At 37.6% G+C, this 23,128-nt stretch overlaps 1 protein-coding gene across 5 annotated transcripts in view; it reads left to right on the plus strand.

Annotated features, from left to right (window-relative positions):
• Positions 1-23,128, plus strand: part of ddx31 (DEAD (Asp-Glu-Ala-Asp) box polypeptide 31) — a 94,039-nt gene that overhangs the window by 60,538 nt on the left and 10,373 nt on the right. For 3 of the 5 annotated variants that reach the window (XM_048613525.1, XM_048613526.1, XM_048613527.1), the window contains 2 exons: positions 6,054-6,162; positions 11,756-11,939. In XM_048613525.1, coding sequence (XP_048469482.1) covers positions 6,054-6,162; positions 11,756-11,939 — 293 coding nt within the window. Of the gene's footprint in view, positions 1-393; positions 940-6,053; positions 6,163-7,361; positions 7,447-11,755; positions 11,940-23,128 lie in introns of those variants that run through there. The other 2 variants (XR_007265048.1, XM_048613528.1) reach the window with 2 other exon arrangements.

The following is a 23,128-nucleotide window of genomic DNA, read 5'->3' on the forward strand; positions in this document are numbered from 1 at the left end:
TGTTGTCTCGGATTCTCCAGCATCTGCAGTTCCTACTATCTCTAATGGAAAAGGTTCAGACAGGTGACATTTTGGAATAGCCTGTATCTTTGTCAAATGTTGTTGCCTAATCTAATTGCTAAAATAAAACTGTGCTGATCACTGCTATGAATCTAGATAAATAAGTAACTCTGTGAGAGTTAGCTATGGTACGTCAAAGACAAGCAAATAGAAAAAAAGTGATAGATTGCTTGGTTATAAGTAACTTGAATCTTCAGCCATTGTTCTTTGATACACATCTTAATGTACTGTCATGTTATTTGGATAGATGTTTGTATCCCAACATCAAACAAAAATTTTTAAGTATTGGTATGTAGGTACCTCTGAATGTTAAATACATGTATTTTTTTCCAGTAAACACCATACTCCATTGGCCTACAAATGATGGGTCGGCAGGCAGGCTGGTACTTTATTTCTGCCAAAGCTGCTCAGTGATGCACTGCATTAGCACTGCTTGGGCTGATTACTGCTCTATTAACCAGTCCTGTCTATTTGGAAGTAACTGCCCTCTGGCCTGAACACATTCACATGGTGCACATGTGACAAGAATCTCCTTGAACAAGAAGTTGAGAGAACAAGTACACTTTTTTTCCTATTCCTTGGCATTTTTTTTCCTTTTTAAAAGCCAATGTTCGCTATCGCCAGGATCGAGAAAGAAACAGACTGAACACACAGGCGTGCTCGGCAGGTATCTCTTTGGCTGACATCACTCTATTACGTCCGCTTCATTGTTTCCCACAGCAAATGGCTTACCTTCAGGACTCTACAGAGGTGCAATTAAAAGGCGATTATTTTAAAAACCAATTTGTAGGGAAATCATGGTGTACCAGAAACCCATCTAGGGATAAGTACTTGCCCTTGCAACTGCATTTTCCAATAAAAGAAATCCTATTCCACTCACATACTGTAATTGTGCTTGTGTCTATTTGTTACTGCTGTCATTCTTTCCTTGTCATCTGGTATGTGTCTTTCATGGAAACCGTTTAATTGACTCAACCTTGCAAGTACACGGGAGAAGAAAAGTATATTCAAGAATGTTTGTTTGTTTCTTAATTGCCGAGATGTGTTTCTGATTAACTTCATGTAGGATAACCAGTTGCCACAGACTACTTGACCTAAATGTTCCAGGTTTATTTGTATTGCAAATTTGCAATGGTACAATGTTTAAAAAGTCATTGTTTGGTAAAGCCATATTATCCTGAAACTTATCATCAGTGCAAATAGTGTTATCAGGTTCCTCTATTTGGGAGGAACACTGATAAGTCCAAGTTTGTTTCCTGTGCTAATATATTATTTATTTTAATTTTACTGAATTCCTTTTATGTTCTGATATGTATTTTGTTTTGGACTCCCTGCTTTTAAAAGATATTGATGCATTGAAAAAGAGCAGTAGGAATGATTCTAGAACTAGGGACTCAATTTCTGAAAGAAAAGCTGTTAGGCCTTAATTTATTTTTATTGGGAAAAGGAGGATTGTTGAAACAAACATAAGTAATACCTTCAAAATGCTGACCAGAATTCGTAAAATAAATCTAACCAGTCACATTTGTTTGAATGGTGAGTAAGGAGCTGGAGAACATGCATTCAACATTTAGGAAGCTTCAATTGGAGGCTAGGGGATTCTGTCCTTCAGTGCTACAGAGTAGTATGTATGTGGAAAACCCTCCAAAGAAAAGCAGTTAGTTGTATTGTAATTTAATTGTCATTTTAGAGAGAAAAATGACAGAAAAGAATGAATGGCTGGAAAGGTTCTGGAAAGGAACAGATGCACAGGTAAATAATAAAGTTTGTGAACTTAGCATTATGTTCTCGAGATTTAATTTCAAATTTAACCGATCTTGCACTCCCAGCAGTGAACATGACTTTGAGGATACACAGGTCAGATATTTGGCCAAAATACTAATGTCTATTTACCAGATGTTTTTGCACTCCTGGTTTTGCTTAATTAATGAATTTACCCTCCAGTCTGAGGGCTGTCTATGCAGGAGTCCTCCCTCCTTCCCTCTGGGATCTGGGGTGAAGGGTATTGCACGCAGCAGTGCTGTGCAACCACAGATTGTGGTGGTTCACGGACTCCCAGCTCAACTGTTTGTTTTGTGGCACTGTGGAGTCCGTGGACCATGTGTATATTGGCTATGGGCATTTGCACCTCCTTTTCAGGAATCTTAAGTACCTTCTTTTGTGTTTTTGGTTGCATTTCAGCTCACACTCCTGATCTTTGGGCACCCTGTGCGGAGGGGAGCAGGCAGATCAGAGGATCTCCTCGTGGTTTTGCTCCTGGGCCTGGCCAGGCTGGCAATTAGCAGGTCCAGACAGTGGGTGTTGGAGGGGGTCAATACAGCTGTCTGCCCGCCCCTCTTCCACAGTTGCATTTGAGCTGGAGTGTATTTGGAGAGGGAGCATGCGGTGTCCACCAACATACTTGATGCCTTTAGGGAGAGGTGGGCACCGCAGGGGATGGAATGCTTTAATTTTCCCCTCCAATTCTATTTTGATTTGATCCCTACCCTTCCCTTACTTTTTTTTTTAATAACAAAAAAATCAAAAGGAGCATGTATTGAGCCGAATGGTCTTTTTGTACTCGATGCTTTTTTGGGTTCTTCACAGAGTATTTACTCTATTGGTGATGCAGGCTGCTTAATGCAGAAGTGGAATGAATATTCAGCAATATATTTCATTGGAACACCTATAGCTTACTGGCTCCAAAAGTTGTATTTTTGAGTAGCACTTGTAAGGTTTTTTTTCTGCTAACAGCATGCTATATTGTTGTTGGGATCAAACATTCCATTAATTGCTAAGGAGGATTCTTGTTTAATTTTAAGAAAGATAATCCAGAATAGAAGGTAATTCTTGCGCCATGATTAAAATTAGATGAGTTAGTGTCGATTAGCTTAGTTTGTTCTGTTATAATATCCTGATGTAATTCTGATAATCCGATGTAATGTTCTGGTCCTTTTGTATCAATATGAAAATGTTCTTTTAAAAAAGCAAGACTTGATCTCTATTTAAGAAGTCAAAAAATTTTGCTTTATAACCTATCCTTAAAATGTGTTGAATTATAGCTCACACGCTGTATACTGTAAAGTTCAGACCAGTACTATTTTAATTGCTGAAGTTTTTCTGAGAAATTAAGCTTCAGACTTTAATTTGTGGGCTGCTGTCACTTGCATCCCCAGAATTTAATGTGCACTGCTGGAGTTCAGTAGCTAGAGCAGCTGGGCTGGGCCTGCTACATTAAGCAGGTATCAACTGATTCTCTTTGTAATTGAATGTTGTATTGATTGATGAAATGACAAATTGACTATTTAGATATATTAAGCCATCAAAATTGCACTGCTGTACTTCCTGGTTAAGTGTTTCTTGCATCATGATAACACAACATCCTACTATTGAAAGTGAAACATTTCAGTAGTTATGTTACTGAAATTTTATCTGGAAAGAATACTCAAGAATGTTAAAATTAATTGCATTTATGTAATTAATAATTTGTTTTATTGAATTATAATTAATTGGGCACTTAAAGATTCTGTGCACACATTTAAACATTAAAAAGCTTTATTCACCGGGCCCCTAGTGTATGTTCATTTGACTGGAAGTTAAAATAAAGGGTACCTTTTTCATCCTTTGGAAACTCAATGTCAAAATTCGGCTATATATTGTTTGCAGTATATCTGCATCACCCTGAGGCTGAAATAGTGCAATATTATTTTTCCTTATGTGGAAAATACAAATTGCCATGTTAACACTGTGCAGTTCAAATGCTTGTGTGTTTCTTCTACGTAGAGTATCATACTTAAGAGCGCAATTTGTACAGTATATAACAGCCTTGAATGAACTTTTTTTCAGTTCATGCTACAGTTAATGGAGTGTGGCATTACTTCTATTGGTACAGTTGCTGAATGCTTGAACTAAGTAATGAAAGTTAACAGCATTAAAATTGTGCCTCCATTTTAATGGTTGAAGTTGGTGAAATAGAGGACAGTATGGTTGTGTTGCTCAGCTATGACATTGAGTCCTGGATTGTGGCTATGAACTTCCTTGTGTATTTAGCTCCAATTGCTGTTGCACTATTGGGAGAAGTCAAGGCTGTTCCCCGTGGTGTGTGAAATAATTGAGAGAGCATATTATCAATGGCATTTTCACGTCACCTCACAATCTCTTTGAGGTCTGGGCACTTCCTTGGTCAAAAACAGAAGAGCTGAGAAATATGGAGGAGCAGACATAACACACAAATGAAAAATGTAAACTCGTTTTGTCTATGGTGCAGATAATGTTTTTCTTGCTGTTGTGTCTCGGGTTGCTGATTTGTTGCAGGTTTAAGGTTTCACAGATGCTCCGTAGCCCTGATACCTTTTTGTGTCTTTGTCTAGGTTTGGCAAATTTAGCAACTATTGAGGGCATCAGTGCCAGTTGTTTTTTCACCTGAACTAATTTCCATAAATAATCACAATCCAGGAGATTAGGAGCAAGCTAGTGTTTCTTTTCCTCCACTCTGTTACAACAGAATTGAGAAATCAGTACCAGTCTTGCTATTGCCCTTGGTGAAATCATCTAACAGCACAGATGTAAGGTCAGATCGTCAACCTTCTGATCTGCAGGACTTAATACTGTTTGTTTAATACTACACTGGGCGGCGCCGATATCCACAGGCCTATCAAAGCTGGTGCCTATCTTCTTTCCTTACTTTTACTGTTACGTGGTCTGGTGTGACCAGTTGTCGCGTCATTACGAATACTTTAAGATTTTGTCAAAAATGCAAACAGATTAACTTTCTACAGGCATTCCTTAAGTGAAGAATTGTAGAGAAAGGGCAAAGCATATGCATCTGATATTTATTCTCTCTAATTACAGTATTAATAGGATCATTTGAAATGTAATTAGCTGATTGTTATGAAGTTAAAAAATGTTATATCTAGGCAATAATACATGTTTTGTAAGTCATGGTGTGTATGTGATTATCAAAGTACTGTTAGCACCTCATGCTAAAGGTGATTTGTTTTCTTCAGAGTTATTAAAATTAGAACAGTTATTGTTACTAACCAATCTTATACTGTGTGTGAAGGGCTTAAATCCCATTCTATATCCCAGACTCTGATTAGACCCAATTTCTACTGGAATCCCCAGTAAGCTCTTTGCTCTTGATGGAGGCCACCTTCAATATAAAAGTGGTTATTAGAAATCTAAGACTTTTCCACCAGTCAACCCCCTTGATCTATTCAAAGGCGTGTAACATGTTGTATACAATATCCAGCTTGGGGATCAGCAGCCGAATCTGTGTTTGCTCAGTGCTCAGAAGGATTTCCACTCTTATTTGGTACTGGCTGCTGAGTTCAGTCTCATGCCAGCAACTGTTACACTTCCTCATTAATTTTAAACAGTAAAAAGGGAAGAAAACACAAACCTTCCATTATTAAAATTTTTTATTCCTTTAATAACATGATGCTAAGTCCTCAGGGAAAGGTCAATCATCCTTTAAAAAGTAATTTGACATTCATATTAAAAGCTGAGAAATTGCAAGAGACACTAGGTAGGAGTTGTTGCAGTCCACAAATAACACCAAGCTGTCTTATTCAGTGTGATCTTTAGCTACATTATATTACTTCTTTTTCAGTAATATTGAAGGGATTAACCTCTGTGCCCCTTTGTGATTATTCTGTCATTTTCTTGTTATTGAATCTGCTATAAACCCATCCATTATTTCTCATTGAAACACTCCTTGTTTCGTTAACCCTTCAAGAACAACGGTGCCGTTTGTCAATTAGAGTTAAAGTCTAACACCAACTCTGATTATTAATTTTAATTTTTAAAGTGCTCGGGGGACACTAACTAAAGAAACACTGATTTGGTGCATCTGTGTCTGCATTTACTTTAGGAATAAGAGTTTGTAATTGTTGTAGATTTTGCCTTGCATGTAGGATAACCCAAATGTATTCTGTAAGCTTCAAAAATAATTGAACTTGAATAGTTAAATGACCGTTTTATTTTCATGTGTGTATATATATATATATATACAGTTGGATACCACTATCTTGCATGGAGTAAGAGAATCAGCAACAACCTTGCAAAAAGAATATGAGAACTACGTCCATTCAACCAAAGAAACCCTTCTGCAAGCCAAGAAAGGTTAGTTGTCACCGGTTCTTCAAGTTATGACCTGATGAAACCATTGGTGTTTTTTCATTAGCAAATGTGAATTAATTCATCAGTTCATCGTAAATGAAAAAGCTTGTGCTTAACATTTCTTGTATGCAGTAAAGACATGGAATAGCACAATTCGATATCTACATTTCAAGTACGAAACTGAAAAAAGGATGTTGGATACAGTAATAAATTCACAAATGCCAAGTAATTAATTGATTATTTAAAATGAATGAGTCATGGTTCTGGAACAGAATTGAATTATTCTATAACAGTCATTGTTTGCACATGCCTTGCCGAAATTTTTGCAGGATCTGTTTTATTAGTACTGAGCAAATTATTTGATTTGTTGCAATTGCAAAGGGTTCAGAACCTATTACTCAACTGGCAGCATTCATTGGCGCAGCCAAATAACCTCATAATATTTACAATCATCCTGTTGGATTATACTCTGATCAAAATTAGGCAATCATGTTATTAACCAATATTTATCACATCTACACTTATAGGTAAGGCAAACAATTTTATCTCTCTTTCTGATACATACTGACAAGAAAATTATATAGTATCAAATTTTTTGACCTAGTTTTATTTTACTTTACTGTCCCTACCAGAACAATATATGACTCTCTCCAGCATAGTTTCAAAGTACCTCCTGAATTGAAATAGGCAAATACCTTTGAAACAAAACATATTTATTCTTAATTTTTGAACACCTTCTGAACCTGACTTCTTGCAGTTATCTCGTAACTCTGGATAAATTTCAGGTGGTGGGTTATGAGGATGTGAAATAGAGAAGAGGAGAAAATAAGATGGCACAAAGTTTATTGATACTTCGATTATCCTGCAATCACATGAACAGAATGTTGTACCACTTGATGCTATACGTGTTCGGCTAAGTTGACATTTACAAATTGTATTTGAGTTATACATAATATATGTATTGTCTCATAAGTAGTATAGAATTCATTTAATTAGCACGTGTTACTAAACAATACTTTAAACGTTGAGGCAAGAAAGTGTTCTGGTTGTTGTTAAATATTGTAGACACAATTAGCATAGTTCTCATCTAACATCCACAGAAAGCAATTTTCTTGCTCGTAGCAACCCTTGTTACTTGCATTTTCCCCTTCCCAGTTTTCTTCCATGCTCCCAGTTGTCAATGACACTAAAATTTTTTCCAGAATTCCTTCTGCCTTGGCTATGCTCGGCTGTACAGAGCAGGACTGAGATCGAAGACCTGTCTGGTCTGAATGGTTCAATTCTGCAGTAAGCAATACTTATACTGACTTTGCTGTCGTAGGACTCTTTATTTTAAGATGAAATGAAGGCAGTCTTGCTGCAAAATGAGGAAGTATTGAAATCAAAATAAATTTAATGTGCCCTCTGCCTGTGTGTAAATTCTGACTGGGAAAATGTTTCATTTCCCACTGTAACCATCCCTTATCTCAAAGAGTTCATGTGCATGATAAAAAAAGAAGGTGAATGAATTATTTAAGTGCTTAGAAGGCATTGCAGCTTTAACTCGGATGGTATTGATCTGAAATAAGCGCACTTATCCTTGTAAACAGAGCTTTAAAATATTCCCTAGGTCCTGTCAGCCACAAATCCATAAGATGACACATTTTATTACTGTTCATAAACACTGATGTGCCCCAGCTCTCACTCAATTCTAGTTAAACTTTGTGTAAACAGGTTTTCAGTTGAAGTTCTCCACAGCAGAAAATGTTTTGACAGCAGTCCATTGTCTCTGTAGTTTTTCAAATGTATTTTTCTAAATCTACTATTATAGGCTTGATTTTAAGCTGGATTAATCTGCATTCTATTTTACTATATTTTTGCTTAATCGTCAACTCATTTCCTTTCAGAAGACAGTCTGTCTGTTTCCTGTGCCTTGATACTTTTGTCTTATTAAAATTAATTTCCCATTTTATATGCGTCTATTCAGCATATTCACAGCTCAACTGTAATATGGACTTCAGAATTTCTTCCAGTTAGAAGGAGCCCGTTGTCAACCATTTTAAACCCCCTCCCCTTCCATAGTTATCCTATTAAGCCCCAAGTATGTTGAATAGCAGCTATATTTATGCACATTATGCGCATGATGCCATTTTTGTGCAATTGACCATTCTGACAGCTAGTCTCAGGTAATAGTTTGTGTGTCCAGTACAGTACAAGTTATAGGCAAAGAAATAACAGCTTTCTACTCTGGCCCAACATTAGTACAGCAAATGTTTGATTAACCTATAGGACCAGGAGTGTGCTGGTTGATAAACAGGTCCTCATACTCAATGTGAAAACGTATACTTAAGTAATTCAGAGAGTGTACACATTGCTATCACAACAGAAGTAGCTGGAAAAGTTCAGCAGGTCTAGCAGCATCTGTGAAGAAAAGTTCAGAGTTAACATTTCGGGTCCAGTGACCTTTCCTCAGAACTGATGGCAGCTAGGAAAATGTAAGTTTACATGCAGAAAATAGGGAGGAGGAAAAAGGGTAGGGAGTAAATGATAGGATAAAGATTAGAGTCCAAAAAGAGAGAAGAGCAGTTGGATAAACAAATGAGTTGATAATAATCTGGCTACGAGTGTGAATAGCTGTAAATGGGGACTGCTAGTAAATAACAATAGGTAGTGTGTAATGGCAGGCTGTATGATAACAAGGCCTGGTGGGTGGGGTAGGGAACTGGGACATGGGAGAGTTTAAGCCCTAAAATTATTGAACTCAATATTGAGTCTGGAAGGCTGCAGAGTCTCCAAGCGGAAAATGAGGTGTTGTTCTTCCAGCTTGTGCTGAGCTTCACTGGAACACTGCAGCAAGCCAGAAACACAGATGTTGGCCAGAGAACAGGATGGTGCGTTAAAGTGTCAGGCAACTGGAGCTCAGGGTCTTTTTTGCAAGCAGAATGTAGATGTTCTGCGACGCAATCAACCACTCTATGCTTCGTTTCCCCAGTGTAGAGGGGACGACATTGTGAGCATGAAATGCAGTAGACTAGATTCTGGGAAGTGCAGGTGAAGTATTGCTTCACCTGGAAGGTATGTTTGGGCCTTGGATACTGGGGAGAGAGGAGGTAAATGGGCAGGTGTTACGCCTTCGCCAGTTGCAGGGGAAGGTGCCGTAGGGCTGATACGGGGGGTGTTGGGGGTGAAGGAAGTGTGGACCAGGGTGTCCCGGAGGGAACAGTTCCTGCAGGAGGCGTACAAGGGAGGGGAGGGGAATATGTGTCTGGTGATGGCATCTTGCTGGAGGTAGTGGAAATGGCGGCTGATGATCTTCTGGATGTGAGTGCTGGTGGGGTGGTAGGTGAGGACAAGGGGAACCCTATCTCTGTTGTGGGAGGGAGGAGAGAGTGTGAGGGCGGAATTGCAGGAGATGGATCGAGCCCTGTTGACAACGGTGCTGGGGAATCCTCGGTTGAGGAAGAAGGTGGACATTTCGGAGGCTCCCTTGTTGAAGTTGGCCTCATCTGAACATATGCAACGGAGACTGAGGAACTGAGAGAATGGGTTGGAGTCTTTACAGGAGGCAGGACGTGAGGCCGTATAGTCCAGATAGCTGTGGGAGTCAGTGGGTTTATAGTAGATATTAGAATTAAAATAAAATTTACTGGCAGAGACTCTTCTCACTTGCATCCTGCACTGACTACTCATTCATCATGGAGACCATGACAATATAGTAAACTTCTGGTATTTCAGGGATATAAATTTTGACGGTTTATCGAGAGTGCCGGTGGAAGCAACATTTGCTGTATAAACTGCAACATCAGGACGTCGTTCTTGCTATATTAGTATAGCTTCTTCTTAAGCATCCAGGTGGCTTGACTGAATAAGAATATTGAATTCTGAATGGGCTTGTGCATCCATCCCCTTTTAGTTATTGACTATCCCTTTAAACATTTTGCAGTATCCAGGAAAGAAGACAAATCGCATAGATGTATTGCAGTTCAAACCCAGGTCCCAAAGTTGGCAAAGTTTGGGGTTGAATTGGATAGTTCTGAAAATGGGCCTGGAAATGGTGATTTGACAATTAACATTTGTCATTTAATATAATGTAAGTGCACACAGTCTTCATGCTGCCTGGCTATTTATATGATTTCCGTGCACAAACTAGAGCTTACAGCATTCAGCACTGAGCCAACCAGCCCCCTCAAGAAGTCGCAGTTACTGTGGTAACATGCTCTTTTACGTGCATGTTATGATCCCGACCTGGTACAAGCTAAAGGCTTTTTCCAGTCAGACAGCTGACCAGGATTTTTTTTTTTTCTGCACTTGCTGCCTATCATTGAAGGACAGATTTATAAATTGACACTCAACTTGTTTGTCCACTGTAAGGAACATGGAGCAGGACTTGAAACTGGAGCTTCTGATACACAACCACTGCATCACATTATAGTTTCTGATATCTATTAATCTAACATTTAAGAAATTTCTACCTCATAAAAGCCATGTGCCAAATCTAAGGGAGGAGTTCAACACTGATAAGTGTTATAGTACTTGCATTGTTGGGTGCAACATGAGTAGATTGTGAATCATTCCTATCAATCTTTTACTACTTGTGATGCCATAAGGGGACAGTTGAATTTGGAAGTATTGTTTTTTATTTCCTGTTGAAGAGAAATGTCCTGCCTGCATTTTGTTTGTGTTTTTTTTCTGACTTTTAAGTATCTATTTCTTAGTAAGTTCTCTTCTCTTGTAGAATTATGCATCAGTCTAACCAGTAAATAGTTTATCTCTTTTAGTGTTGCTGACGGTCAAGGCCAGTAAAAATTTTAGGTAAAGCAGGCATAAAGAGTAGGGAATGCAGAAAGAATTCAACCCTTTGTTTTGAAGTAATGAAATCTATTTTCATGTTGCTAAATTCTTTTCTATGCCCACATTTTTAACTCTGATTGTCTGAGTAATAGCAACCCCCTGCCAGCAATGATATTCAGATTTTAAATATAATGGTCAGATTTTGCAGTCAGTAGTATACTAAATCAACTAGCCCTTCATTGCATTCACAGTTGTTCATTGACTTTCTGTGGAGCTAGAAGTTACTGTGTTTTGAGAAACATTTTGAGGCTACACTCCCTGTAGGAAATCTGTGTGAACAAGTTTATGACCTGCTCTCTGAATAACTTAATACATTGGTATATTGAATGATGTGATTATATCACATGACATTACTAATTATTAATCTGGCTTGATATCATTCATTCAGTTTGAGAATGCTAAGTTTGGAATAAGATATTAGGTTTGACATTCATGACACCCCAGTAGCAGGCCATGTTACCAGAAACTCACTTAGTGGTTCAAAAATTCTTCAGCCATAATCTTCTTCCTTCAAAATTTTATACATTGCAATTTTGGATATAATTTCTGATCCCTTGGGATTACTGTATGCAACTGTGCAGGAATTTAAATCATTATCAATTTGGCATACCATCTTTCTATCATAAACAGAGGTGTTGAATAGTAACAGTGAATCCTTCCAGACTCTATTTAAAACACAGTGGTAGATTTTCATTTCTTCATGTATAATTGCTCCCATAATTTGGTAGCAATATGGATTTCTAATCACATTTTAAACATTTTCTAGCTTTGCAGTCATTCATTCGAGCATATGCCACATATCCAACAAACCTAAAGCGTTTCTTCCATGTGAAGACACTTCACCTTGGACACGCTGCAAAGAGTTTTGGGCTCCGAGATACCCCACAGAACCTCAGTAGCACAATACAGGCCAATCAGCCCAAGAAGAGTTTAAGACCGGGGGTAAAAAGGTAAGAACTTGACTTTCCTTTTCTTTAGGTTAACTAATAAAATGTTCATATAGCTTGTGTGTTTTTGTTTTTACATGATATGTAAGTGTGGCTGTGTCTACATTATGCATTTTTTTTCAGTTTCCTACTAATGTAGATGGACTCGAGCATCAAAAAACTACAGCAAATGTTATATTTGCAGCCTTAATTTCAGTCTTGCAAACAAAAATGAATGAGCTCCCAACAAAATTTATGAATGTTGCACCGTAATCTTTTGTCTGCAGAATTCAATTGAGATTGTGAAGATTACTTTAAATATGCACTGAAACCTTAGGTTAGTTGGTAGTTTTACAATGTTTATATTGTAATGTGGTTGTAAATTTTGTTTATCTGGTATTTTTAGATGTTTGAAATGATGTAAGGAGCCTGTTCTTACTCCATTTACTTATATTGTATTGTAAAGTTACATGCTTCAGGATCAAAAAAGTGAATTTTCTTGGGTCTTTACTTTGCTGTAATTTTGCCAAACAGCCTGCAAAGTTACAAAGGCAGAGCGGAAGTAATCACTGGCAAGTTGTTTTGTTAATGGTGACTGAGCAGAGTACATACAAACTACTTTATTTAGATGTACATTTATCATAGTTTGGTATTGCTAACCTGGTGCTTGGTCACCAGTTTAGTACTATTTTCCATGTTATATCCACCTATTTCTGCTCTGTAAGAACGTGTTTTGGCACTTGCAAGCATGATCTTGTTGGATAGGCATTCAAAGGCTTGGTAATTTTCCAGTCTTAGGCCAAATGAGTGTGTTCAAGCTAAAGTATTTGCTTTATGCACAAGATTACGCCAGATAATGATGGATCTACTAGCTACACTGTTGTACTAATACTGTGCTCTGCATGCAGTTGGGATTTTCATTCCCTCCAGGATACAACCTACAGATCCATTATGCATTTGTTTTCTAATAAATTGCTTCTATTTTGTAAAAAATGTAAAATATGTTATTTGGGTGTTAATTGTGTTCAGCCGGTAGGTATTCATTAGAATCTCAACCAAGCTCATAGACAGAAGCAAAGGTGTCTTGTGGCGTAGTATAGTTTACCTACCTTTGGTCGTAAGGTCTGGTTTAAGCCCTATCTGCCATAGAGATGTGTCACAACATGTCTGCAAAGTTTGATTTGAAAGTAATTTAGAAATCGGAGTAGGAGAAACAGGCTGAGAGAGTTGATTGGAACTACATGTAAGGCAGCACATGGCTCTGTAAATAAAATAAAAGTCAGTAACAGGCTCCTTGTGACAAACCATACCTGTTGAATGGCATGCTTTGAATCACCCATAGCTAGAGTGGTCTTTGCTAAACAGGTTCAAACCAAGGCCTGTGTGTGGCTAACCTCCACGTCTGGGCCTCCATACAAACCCTTTATGCTCTTGTGGAGAGACTCAAAACAATGCTGTACATCAGTGGTCCCCAACCTTTTCAGTAACACACTACACTTCAATGAGATAGACAATTCCATGGCACAACTACTTTTTTTCAGCTGAATTGATTGCTCATAAACATCACATTTATTTGCTTTTACTGTGGTTACGGTCTTAATAGAAAGGCTTACAACACTGCGCACACATACAAGCTTAAAAAATATCAAACGTGTTAACGTTTCAAATTTTGATTACATTGATTTGAAATTTTGAAACAAAATTTCACGATGCATTTGGACAGTTCTCAGAACACACCAGTGTGTGGTTGAAACTACTGTTGTATGTTTACCCCTCTACAGACTGAGTTTTAGACTAATCACCCTAAAGTTTGCAAATGAGATGACTTCAGGAACTTGCATTCACTAAATAATGATAATAATAATAATATAAACTGGTGAATGTGTAAAGACAAGACTGTTGTGTTAATTCTTTCACCGCTACCTGAGTTCTAACAATGAGCACTTAACTAAATATAAACTTTAAGAACTGCGGATGCTGTAAATCAAATAAAAACAGAAGTTGCTGGAAAAGCTTAGCAGATCTGACAGCATCTGTGAAGGGAAATCAGAATTAACGTTTCGGGTCCGGTTCTGAGGAATGGTCAATGGACGTTAATTCTGATTTCTCTTCACAGATGCTGCCAGACCTGCTGAGCTTTTCCACTGAACTAAATATAAAGTAATTGCCTTAATCTTCTAAAATAAATAATCTATAATTTATCAGTGTCAAGAACCAGTTAAGAGTGGGTTGGCATAGTGTTTGTTCACTTTTTGGATTACTTAGGTTCACGCTCAGTCTCGACATACATTATCAAAACGTTTTTTTTCCTTTCAGTTCTCTGAAACCTTGCTCTTACTCGGCATGGCTTTGCATTGGAAAAGCTGCCCACATTTTGACACAAGCTGGCACTAGATTGGCATTTGCTCAGAAACCACAAGGACACCGTTTGCACTAGTGCAGGAAGGGATATTTCACAATGGCTAGGGTTAAATCAGGGAGTGGATGAAGTTTTATTTCATAACTGTCCAGATCATCAGTGAAGTCCTGTACTCAAAACAGTGTTTTATTTCTTCACAACATGCATTCTTTACTTGAAAATCAAAATCAGCAAAAAATGTAACTGATCCACAAGTCATACCAATGCAATGGCATTCCAACGTATTTTGGGAAAGGTAACCTGTGGTATTCTATTCAAAATACCATTTGTGATGTATTTGTGTGGGTAAAGGATGAAAATAAATTTTGTTGTTATTTTTCAAGTCTTATGCAATTAATGGTGTGAACACCGTTGATTCCAATGATGATACTGTTACTATGAATCGATGCTTAAACCAGAAGGCTATTCATTGCCCAAGATCAGTTTGTCTGCTACAAACTGGAACTGTTAATCCTTATATTTGAAGTGGGCTGCAGAAACAATTACTCTGTTACCAAATGATAAGTAGCAAGATGTGGTAGATAAAGAGCAATAGTTTTAAACATACACCAATGCTTGACACGGTTTCCCAAATATGTTAATATACTGTTAGCCAATAGATTGCATTTGAATGTGATACTGTTATGCTGGTAGTTAGAACGCAACAGTATCCCCCGAACAGCAAATTACATAAATAGCCAATTAAATGGTCTCTTGATTGAAGGAACTAGGCTTGGAACTAGGAGAATCCCCTTCTTCTTCAAATAGTACTATCATTTTTCTTTCACTGAACATTTTAATTTTCTGTGTGAAAGATGGCAGTTCCAAAAGTGCAGTATCAATCCTCAATATTACAATGAAATGTCTTCGAAATTATAGTTATTTTAATCAACCTGTTTGGATATGGTATGACCTATTTACAGGGCAGGTGGACCTTGAACCAGAACTTTCTGGGCCCTGAAGTAGGGGCACTACCGCTGTACCACAAACCATCCCCCCTGAAAGAAAAGCCTGAGATTACAAGGTGAAGTCTTGGAGAGGACTTCTAACTCTCAGCTATGTGTCTAAGGGGAGAGTGCTATTCCTGAACCAAGCTGACACAACTATCAAAGCGCTGTTTTAAAATTCTGGAAAATAATTCTTTTTTTGCTCAGGACTTTACCTAGGTCTTGAGTGAATGTAATATAGAGTTTTGCTTCACTGCCAAGCTGTGGAAATACAATTGAGCTAAGTGAATTCAAGAACTTAAGAGAGCTAGCAACAAAAATATATCTCCAAGGGGTATATCACACCTCAGATCAAAGAAGATCTATCATACTGTGCAAGGACTTCTGAAGAAAGCCCAAGCTGTTTCTGAACAGGCTGGTGATGAATTCTAATTATTTCTATTACCCAAAGAGGGGTGAGAAGAGAAGAGCACCTTCCTGTCTGACTGATAATCTGTTCATTGGCTCAAGCCTGAAACAAAGGCTTACTGGAAAATATGACAACTGCTTCAGCCTCCATAGTGGATACAACAATATTAGACATGTGGCCACCAATAATATCTCCATTTGAAAATCCAATACATTGGGTGCACTAAAGTTTATGTCAAGATAGAATAATATAAAATTTTCAGAACATTAATTGATCTTTCATGATATTGTACTGAAAAATCAAAACCAAGTTTACGCTTCAAATGAAGCAGAGTTAGGATATAGTGAATAACTGAACCAAAGCACACAGTCCATATATTTTCTATATAACTCATATAATAGATATATTCTATCCTTTTCATAAAACTTAATGTTTTGTTAATCGATTGCACATGGGTTAACAAGGCATAATTCATTTTCCTACTTTTTGGTCATACATTCGCTATCATTGTCAAGGAAGGTGAAAGGTGAAGTTGATTGCAGCATCTAAATTTCTTAGAGTTTTGGGCAAAGAAATTTAGTTGTTACAACACCACCATTTGCAGGAAAGTATAATTATTGTATACCACCTTTACATGAACAATCTCCATTACAGCAACGAAAATGACAACTTACAATGGAAATAAGGTAGCAAATTGAGTGAAACATCACAATCAGAAGTAAGAATTTATGAACAGGAATTGCACATTAAATGTGATTTTTACTATGTTTTGGATAGATTTTCTAAAACTCTGTTGAATTGATATTGTTCACTTCCAAAAGTTAAATAGATACCACATTGATGAATAATTTTAATTTAATAATTTGCTTCTTTCATTTGGCCTGCAATAATGCTTTTGGGTTTTGGGCAACAACTTGAAGTGTGGGAAGAGAGTGAAGGATATTCAGTTCTCCATAGCATAAGTGCATCTTTTTCCCTCTTCGTACCATTGTGAATGCTGACTTTATTGTTTTTGTTGTAGTGGTTGTTATGCCTTGCAGTGACTTTAAATGTCAATCTATCCAAGCATTTTAGCATTTTTTTTTTGCAGTCGAACAAATGTGTGAGAAAGGCAATTCTTAATCTTGTTTCTATGTATGAACAACAGAGAGTTTAGAAACATAAGTGCAGAGTGTGATAACTGCCAGGTCCGAGGAACAGAATATGCCCTTTATGTTTTAAAAGGGCAGGTAAGATGGCCCCATATAAACCTGCAGTTGATTATTCAGAATTGCGTATTATGTAAGCACAGGCAGCCAAGATTGTTTTAGAGTAGTACCAGCTTTCCTTTTAATTTCAGAACCTTGTCTGATATAAATGAACTATTTAAATCCTGATTCACTAGCTCCCACCCTGCATACCCTCCGTATAGCTGCATTGCTCCTGATGCCCAAGAATGGAAATCTATCAATCAATATCTATCAATTCCTGCCATCTCCAAACTTTAACATGCAACCACTGATGAAAAGACTACGTTAGCTAATTTCTTGTTAGCCACTGTCTCAACAAAGATTTAACAACAATAACTCTGCCTGCAGTTTGTCCCAAATATTACTGCACTATAAATAAAGCTCGTCACAAGGATACAAAGACTAAATACATAAGCTGGGTAAATGTCCTTGAGTAAACATGCAATGAGTATTGCATACACTATTATATATACGTGATATATTTTATAAAATCATTGGTTAAAATTGAATTATAGTAGAAGTTTAGAACTAGATCCTCTTTAAAGAAGGTTGTTGTTTGGAGTCAGGAGCCATGTAACTGTAGAGCTCTTGGAGAGTGGGAACTGTTCATTCCTTCAGTGTTGTTTTTAGAAATAGTGTTCCAGGAAGTGGTCAGAACTTATGAAGGTTGCATCACTGCAAAAGCAAAATACTGCAGATGCTGGTAATCTGAAGAATGAACAAAGAATGATGAAAATACTCAGCAGCATCTTGTTATAATCCCTGATGAGACTGCAAATTCTGTTACAGTCTGGCTGCAAACCAGCAACTTTTTTTAAATAGACAAAGTTGGCAATCCAAGGTAATTAAGAGAATAAAGCCACAAGATTCCACAGTCTTGAATAAACAAAAAATAAGCTTTATTATAAAATTAGTGATAATACAATCTGCATCATATATACAACTTATACTGTAACATCCAGAATCAACTTAAGATAAATATGGGCAACAGGCAAACTGATCGAACAGAACACATCAAATAGCAAATGCAGTCAACACAGATCCTACTTATTTCTTAGTAATCACTCCCAGACATTAGTGAAACTGTGGGCCACCAAATTCAATTTCTGATTTTTCACTTTCAACAGCTTCGGAGTCCTGAACACAGACTGCCTTGACAAGTGCTCATGTCTTGGCAGTTCATTCTCTTTTCCTAGGACTACAGTTCCTGCACTCTTGAGACTGCATTCCAGCATCTATTTGTGAGCACATCGCAGCATTTCTTTTGCAAACAACTAGTTTCACTAAGCTGATGCTGTTCCTGGATTTCTCGGAGCTCCAATATATCTCAGTTGCACCAAGCAAATACAGCTTGTGGGCTTACTTCACTCCATCTCTTAGCTACAGTGAATTATTAATGGCTCACAGGCTTCTTAAACCAAGCCTGTTGGAGGATTTCCTGAGCCTAACCACAACACCTGGCTGCACCCACTGACTTCCAAGACTTTCTTGAGCCCCAACTGCTCAGAACCTTCTTTGAGGGATGGAGCCTCTTCTCCCTGCAGGTTACCCCCTAACATTCATTCCAGTCATGTGAATTACCTTTTATGACTGTCTTGTGTTCAGTTTGCCTGTTGCCCATATTTATCTTAAGTTGATTCTGGATGTTACAGTATGAGTTGTATATATGATGCAGATTGTATTATCACTAATTTTATAATAAAGCTTATTTTTGTTTATTCAAGACTGTGGAATCTTGTGGCTTTATTCTGTTTATTCCCTTTGTGTGCTGCACAGTTTTACAGATGCACTTCTGGCATTCTGGATGTCTGAGCCTTTACATTTTTCTCATCCAGTCAAAATAGCTGCTTTACAAACGTCATTGAGATCTCTATGAAGCCCTGTCATGTGCATCAGTGCTAGTGGTTTAACATCCATTTTCAATCTTTTCTGAAGTATCTCTAAGTTTTCCTATTATAGATATATAGGAACACCACCACATGCAAGTTCCTCTCTACAGCTCACTATCCTAACTTGGAAAAATATTGTAATTACTTCACGGTCAAAATTCTGGAACTGTGGGTCTTCCTACACCAAATAGACTGCAGTGGTTCAAAAAGGCAGCTCACCACCACCACTACAGGGTCAGTTAGGAATGGACAATAAATGCTGGCCTTCCCAGTGAACTGTGTGACCCACGAATTATTTTTAAAAAGTGCATGAAACTTTTTGCCACTTCAGTTTTTCAGCAACTTTTTCAATTTGAGAAAGTATTTCTGTACCCTATCTTCTGTAAACTTAGGAACTAAACAAAGAATCTTGGTTAAATTAACTTGCTGCCTCATCCAAACTAGTAGATTCTTTATCACCCTGTAAACTAGTTTCTCTTTATTCAGTTCATGCCATCTGATTTCATTCTGCCTTTGAAATTGTTTGTCTGTTTCTTCATCTTCTCCCTCCTTCCCTTTTGAATTCAGAAGATTGAGGGGGGATCTTATAGAAACATATAAAATTATGAAGAGAATAGATAAGATAGAAGTAGAGAGGATGTTTCCACTGGCAGGTGAAGCTAGGACAAGAGAGCATAGCCTCAAGATTAGATGGAGCAGAATTGAGAAGGAACTTCTTCACCCAGAGGGCTGTTAATCTACGGAATTCCTTGCCCAGTGAAGTAGTTGACGCTACTTCAGTAAACGTTTTTAAAGATAAAGTAGATAATTTTTTGAACAATAAAGGATTTAAGGGATACGGTGAGAACGCGGGTAAGTGGATCGGAGTCCACAAAAAGATCAGCCATGATCTTATTGAATGGTGGAGCAGGCTCGAAGGGCTGGACGGCCTACTCCTGCTCCTAGTTCTTATGTTCTTATGTTCCCAACCCCTCTTTCTGGCGTGTAAGTTCAAACTTTTACATTTCTCTTTCAACTTCAAGTTTTCTCAGTTCTTTTCCCTTTTCTATTTCGAGCAGTTTTATCTCCGACTGAATCTCCAACAGTCAAAACAAGCTGTGTTCCACCTGATAGGGTGTCTTCCAAACCCAGATTCTGAGCAGTGACCTCCACTACATCTGTTTTCTTAGCCCCTGCTTAGAATTTTAACTCCAATTTTTCTGCTAATGATACTAGCCTATAACCTTTGTAAATTCTTGTAAATCTCTTGGGGATAAATCCTTTCTCCAGAAAAGTTATAGTAACAGACTAAGCAATTTTAATTTTTAATATACATTTGTAAAATTCACCGTGACAATTATAAAAGCTCCTATTTGTTGTAGTTTCGCGATCCCACAGGAGCCCCCAAAATGTTATTTATGTTGATATGTTATAGCTCATATCTTGACAAGATCACCAAATTTCTGTTAGAGTCCAGGAACTTTTATTTTAGAGCTGACTATGTTTGAAATTCCAGGTATTTACTAGTAAATTAAGGCCACAAGATTCCACAGTTTTGAAAAACAAAAATAAACTTTACTTTGAATGGTACTACAATGTATTATATACATTCAATTTGCACTCTTAGTATCCAGAATCAATGTGAGGTAAACCTTGGTAACTGATAAACTATGATCAAACAGCCCACAGAGCATATTAACTCTCAACTGCGGTCAAAACAGATACCACAGATTACTCAGCAACCTCCCTCCAAATGTTAGTGACATTAGGGCTCACTAAATCTTGTTAAAGCTTTACAAGGGATTCCAATTCTTCACTTTTGGAAAATGTAGCTTTAGAATCGCCTCAAAAGCAGAGTGCACCAATGATTGCTCAGATCGTGGCCACTCATTTGTCTTTACTGGCTGTCCTTGGCCCTATATTCTTGGTTTTGCTTCAGTTCCAGTTCTGAGGTCTCCTTTCACGTGCTCCACCCTACGCTCCCTCTGATAACACCAATGGCTGGGACACTTAAAGAATGCCATTGAACGTGCAGAGTACAGGGCCTACCAGGTACTGGGGCCCTTGTCAAAGCTCAAATCCAGGTGAGTTTGAGTTTCATAACAAACTGGAGAGACTGAAACAATTATTCTGACAAAAGGTCAGCAATCTGAGTGCAAAAATCACTGCTGTTGCTCTACTGCAGCAGTGAGGGATTGCTGCACTACCGGAGATGGCATCTTTTGAATGAGACATTAAATTAAGGCCACGTCTCTCTTGGATAGACATATAAGTTCCATGGTACTTTCTCAAAGAAGAGAAGGGGAAATCATCTGCACAGTCATAGTCAATATTTATTCCTCAGTCAGCATCGCAGTTTATCCAGCCGTTATCATCCTGCTGTTTGTGGGAGGTTACTGTTTGCAAATTAGCTGCCACATTTGCAACATTAAAGAGGAAACTACACTTAACTACTACTTCTTCACTAGCTTTAGACCCCTTTGGTGTATCTGGATGTCATGCCTCCGTGGTTAACTATAAAAATCCAACTAAGAAGAAAACGCAGAGCTTCCTTTAAAATTATTACACTGATTAGCCCTTCTGAGAGTGGATTAGTGGCCAATGTCTTGAAAGCCATAAATGGGCAGTTTGGAGGCTGGTTTGCTTCAAAAGCATCAATTCTTTCACTTCCAGCATAGGCTGGTTAACTTTTTTCCATTGTCTTGAACGAAAAATAGCAAAACACTGGAGACTGGATGAATTTGATTTTGTAAATATTAAAGGAATAATTCCATTTCCTTCTTGTCTCTGAATCTTTATATGTCACAAAAACGTTGGAAATACTTCAGACCTGCAACGAAAACTTTATCTGTGTCTTTTTAATTGAACTGAGTATCATCTATAATAATAACATTTCGTAGATCAAACTTTCTGCCTGCTTTGCTTATTTTGTAAGAAGGAGAATAGAGATTTGTTAACCTTTTTCCCAAATATTTCCCCTGACCTGGATAAGATCCTTCATATTTGTTTATCTTTATAATTGGACAATGTAGTACAGAAATTAGTCTTTTTAAAGCTAAATAGTGAGAGCACTATTAGCAAAGTAATCAAAACTATTGCGCTCTTCTGTTCTGCTCATCAAAAGATGTAGTGTTAATTAAAAGGACTAATTTTAAAAGGTCTGTTTACTGACAATAACTTTGTTTTATTATTCTCTGTAATGCCTGTAATAATGTGTCAGATCACAGCTTGTGCTGCACCTAATAGAATAGGCAACAATTTAAATTTGACCTGATTCAAAACACTCACTTGTCTCCCTCTGTGTGTCAGGGGATTGCTTGGGGGAAACTGGTTCAGTAAACAGCTGTTACCTAGTACAAAAAGCAATAAGAGTTTTGTGTAAACTGAGCACCTGTTAGCTAAGGATGCTCCTGTCAGCTGGCAAGTTGGGCCTTTTTTTTTTGAATGAAACTTAACATTGTCATTTGGTGCTGTTGGGTTCCCTGGTGAAGAATCCTACTTTTGGAACAGATTAGGTTTCAGTCATAATTAGTTCTTTTTCTGTATTGTTTAGCTGTTGATAACTATTGCTTGGACATAGACCGATATAATTGTCTATACTAATTAACTCTAAGATTTTTTTTCTTTTAACCTTTTGCACCTTTTAAAAATAATATTTACAACGATTCTTAGCACAGCTCAGAATTCTATTACAAGCCTAGTGTGTAAATTTAGGTTATCCGATGATTTGCAGCCTGTGTGGATTTGGCCTATTGATTTAAGCTTGTTCACAAATTAGAAGTTGAAATAAAGACGATTTTTATCTTAAAGTAAAACCAGTACCAGAGCTGCTAATATTTGTTTATAGATTTTTTTTTTAATCATCCTTCCTGAAGATATTGACTTGCTGGGCTAACAGATTTGTCAGTGACAGGAGCCCTCCAGTATCAGGCTGACCTCCTCTGTATCCCACCAAGCCCACCCCTTCATCTAAGCATTGTTAGCTATGATTTCAGGAATCTGGTTTCAACACTCTAAATTTACATCCCTAAATACTTATGCCGTACCACCTCCCCTTCCTGTTTTAACATTCCTTAAAGCCTTCTAATCGCGCTCCTGCAAAGTGCCTTGTGCCACAATTTTCTTTGCATTAAAATCCCAATATAAACATCAGTTGTTGGTTTTCTATTGTAATCAAGCCAATATAAAGAAATTGAACTACAGGGGGAACAAAAATATGGATGGAATTTGCCATCAATCCAGGAAATTGCCTTAACAGCTGAAGAGAGGGACTAAAAACCTGAAGTTCGGCAGGTAGATATTTTCTGGTTATGTGATGTAAAAAGGAGTCAGTTGGACAACAGAATCTTAAATAGATGTTCT

This window comes from Rhincodon typus, chromosome 28 (genome assembly GCF_021869965.1).
Source record: "Rhincodon typus isolate 14 chromosome 28, sRhiTyp1.1, whole genome shotgun sequence".
NCBI lineage: Eukaryota > Metazoa > Chordata > Chondrichthyes > Orectolobiformes > Rhincodontidae > Rhincodon > Rhincodon typus.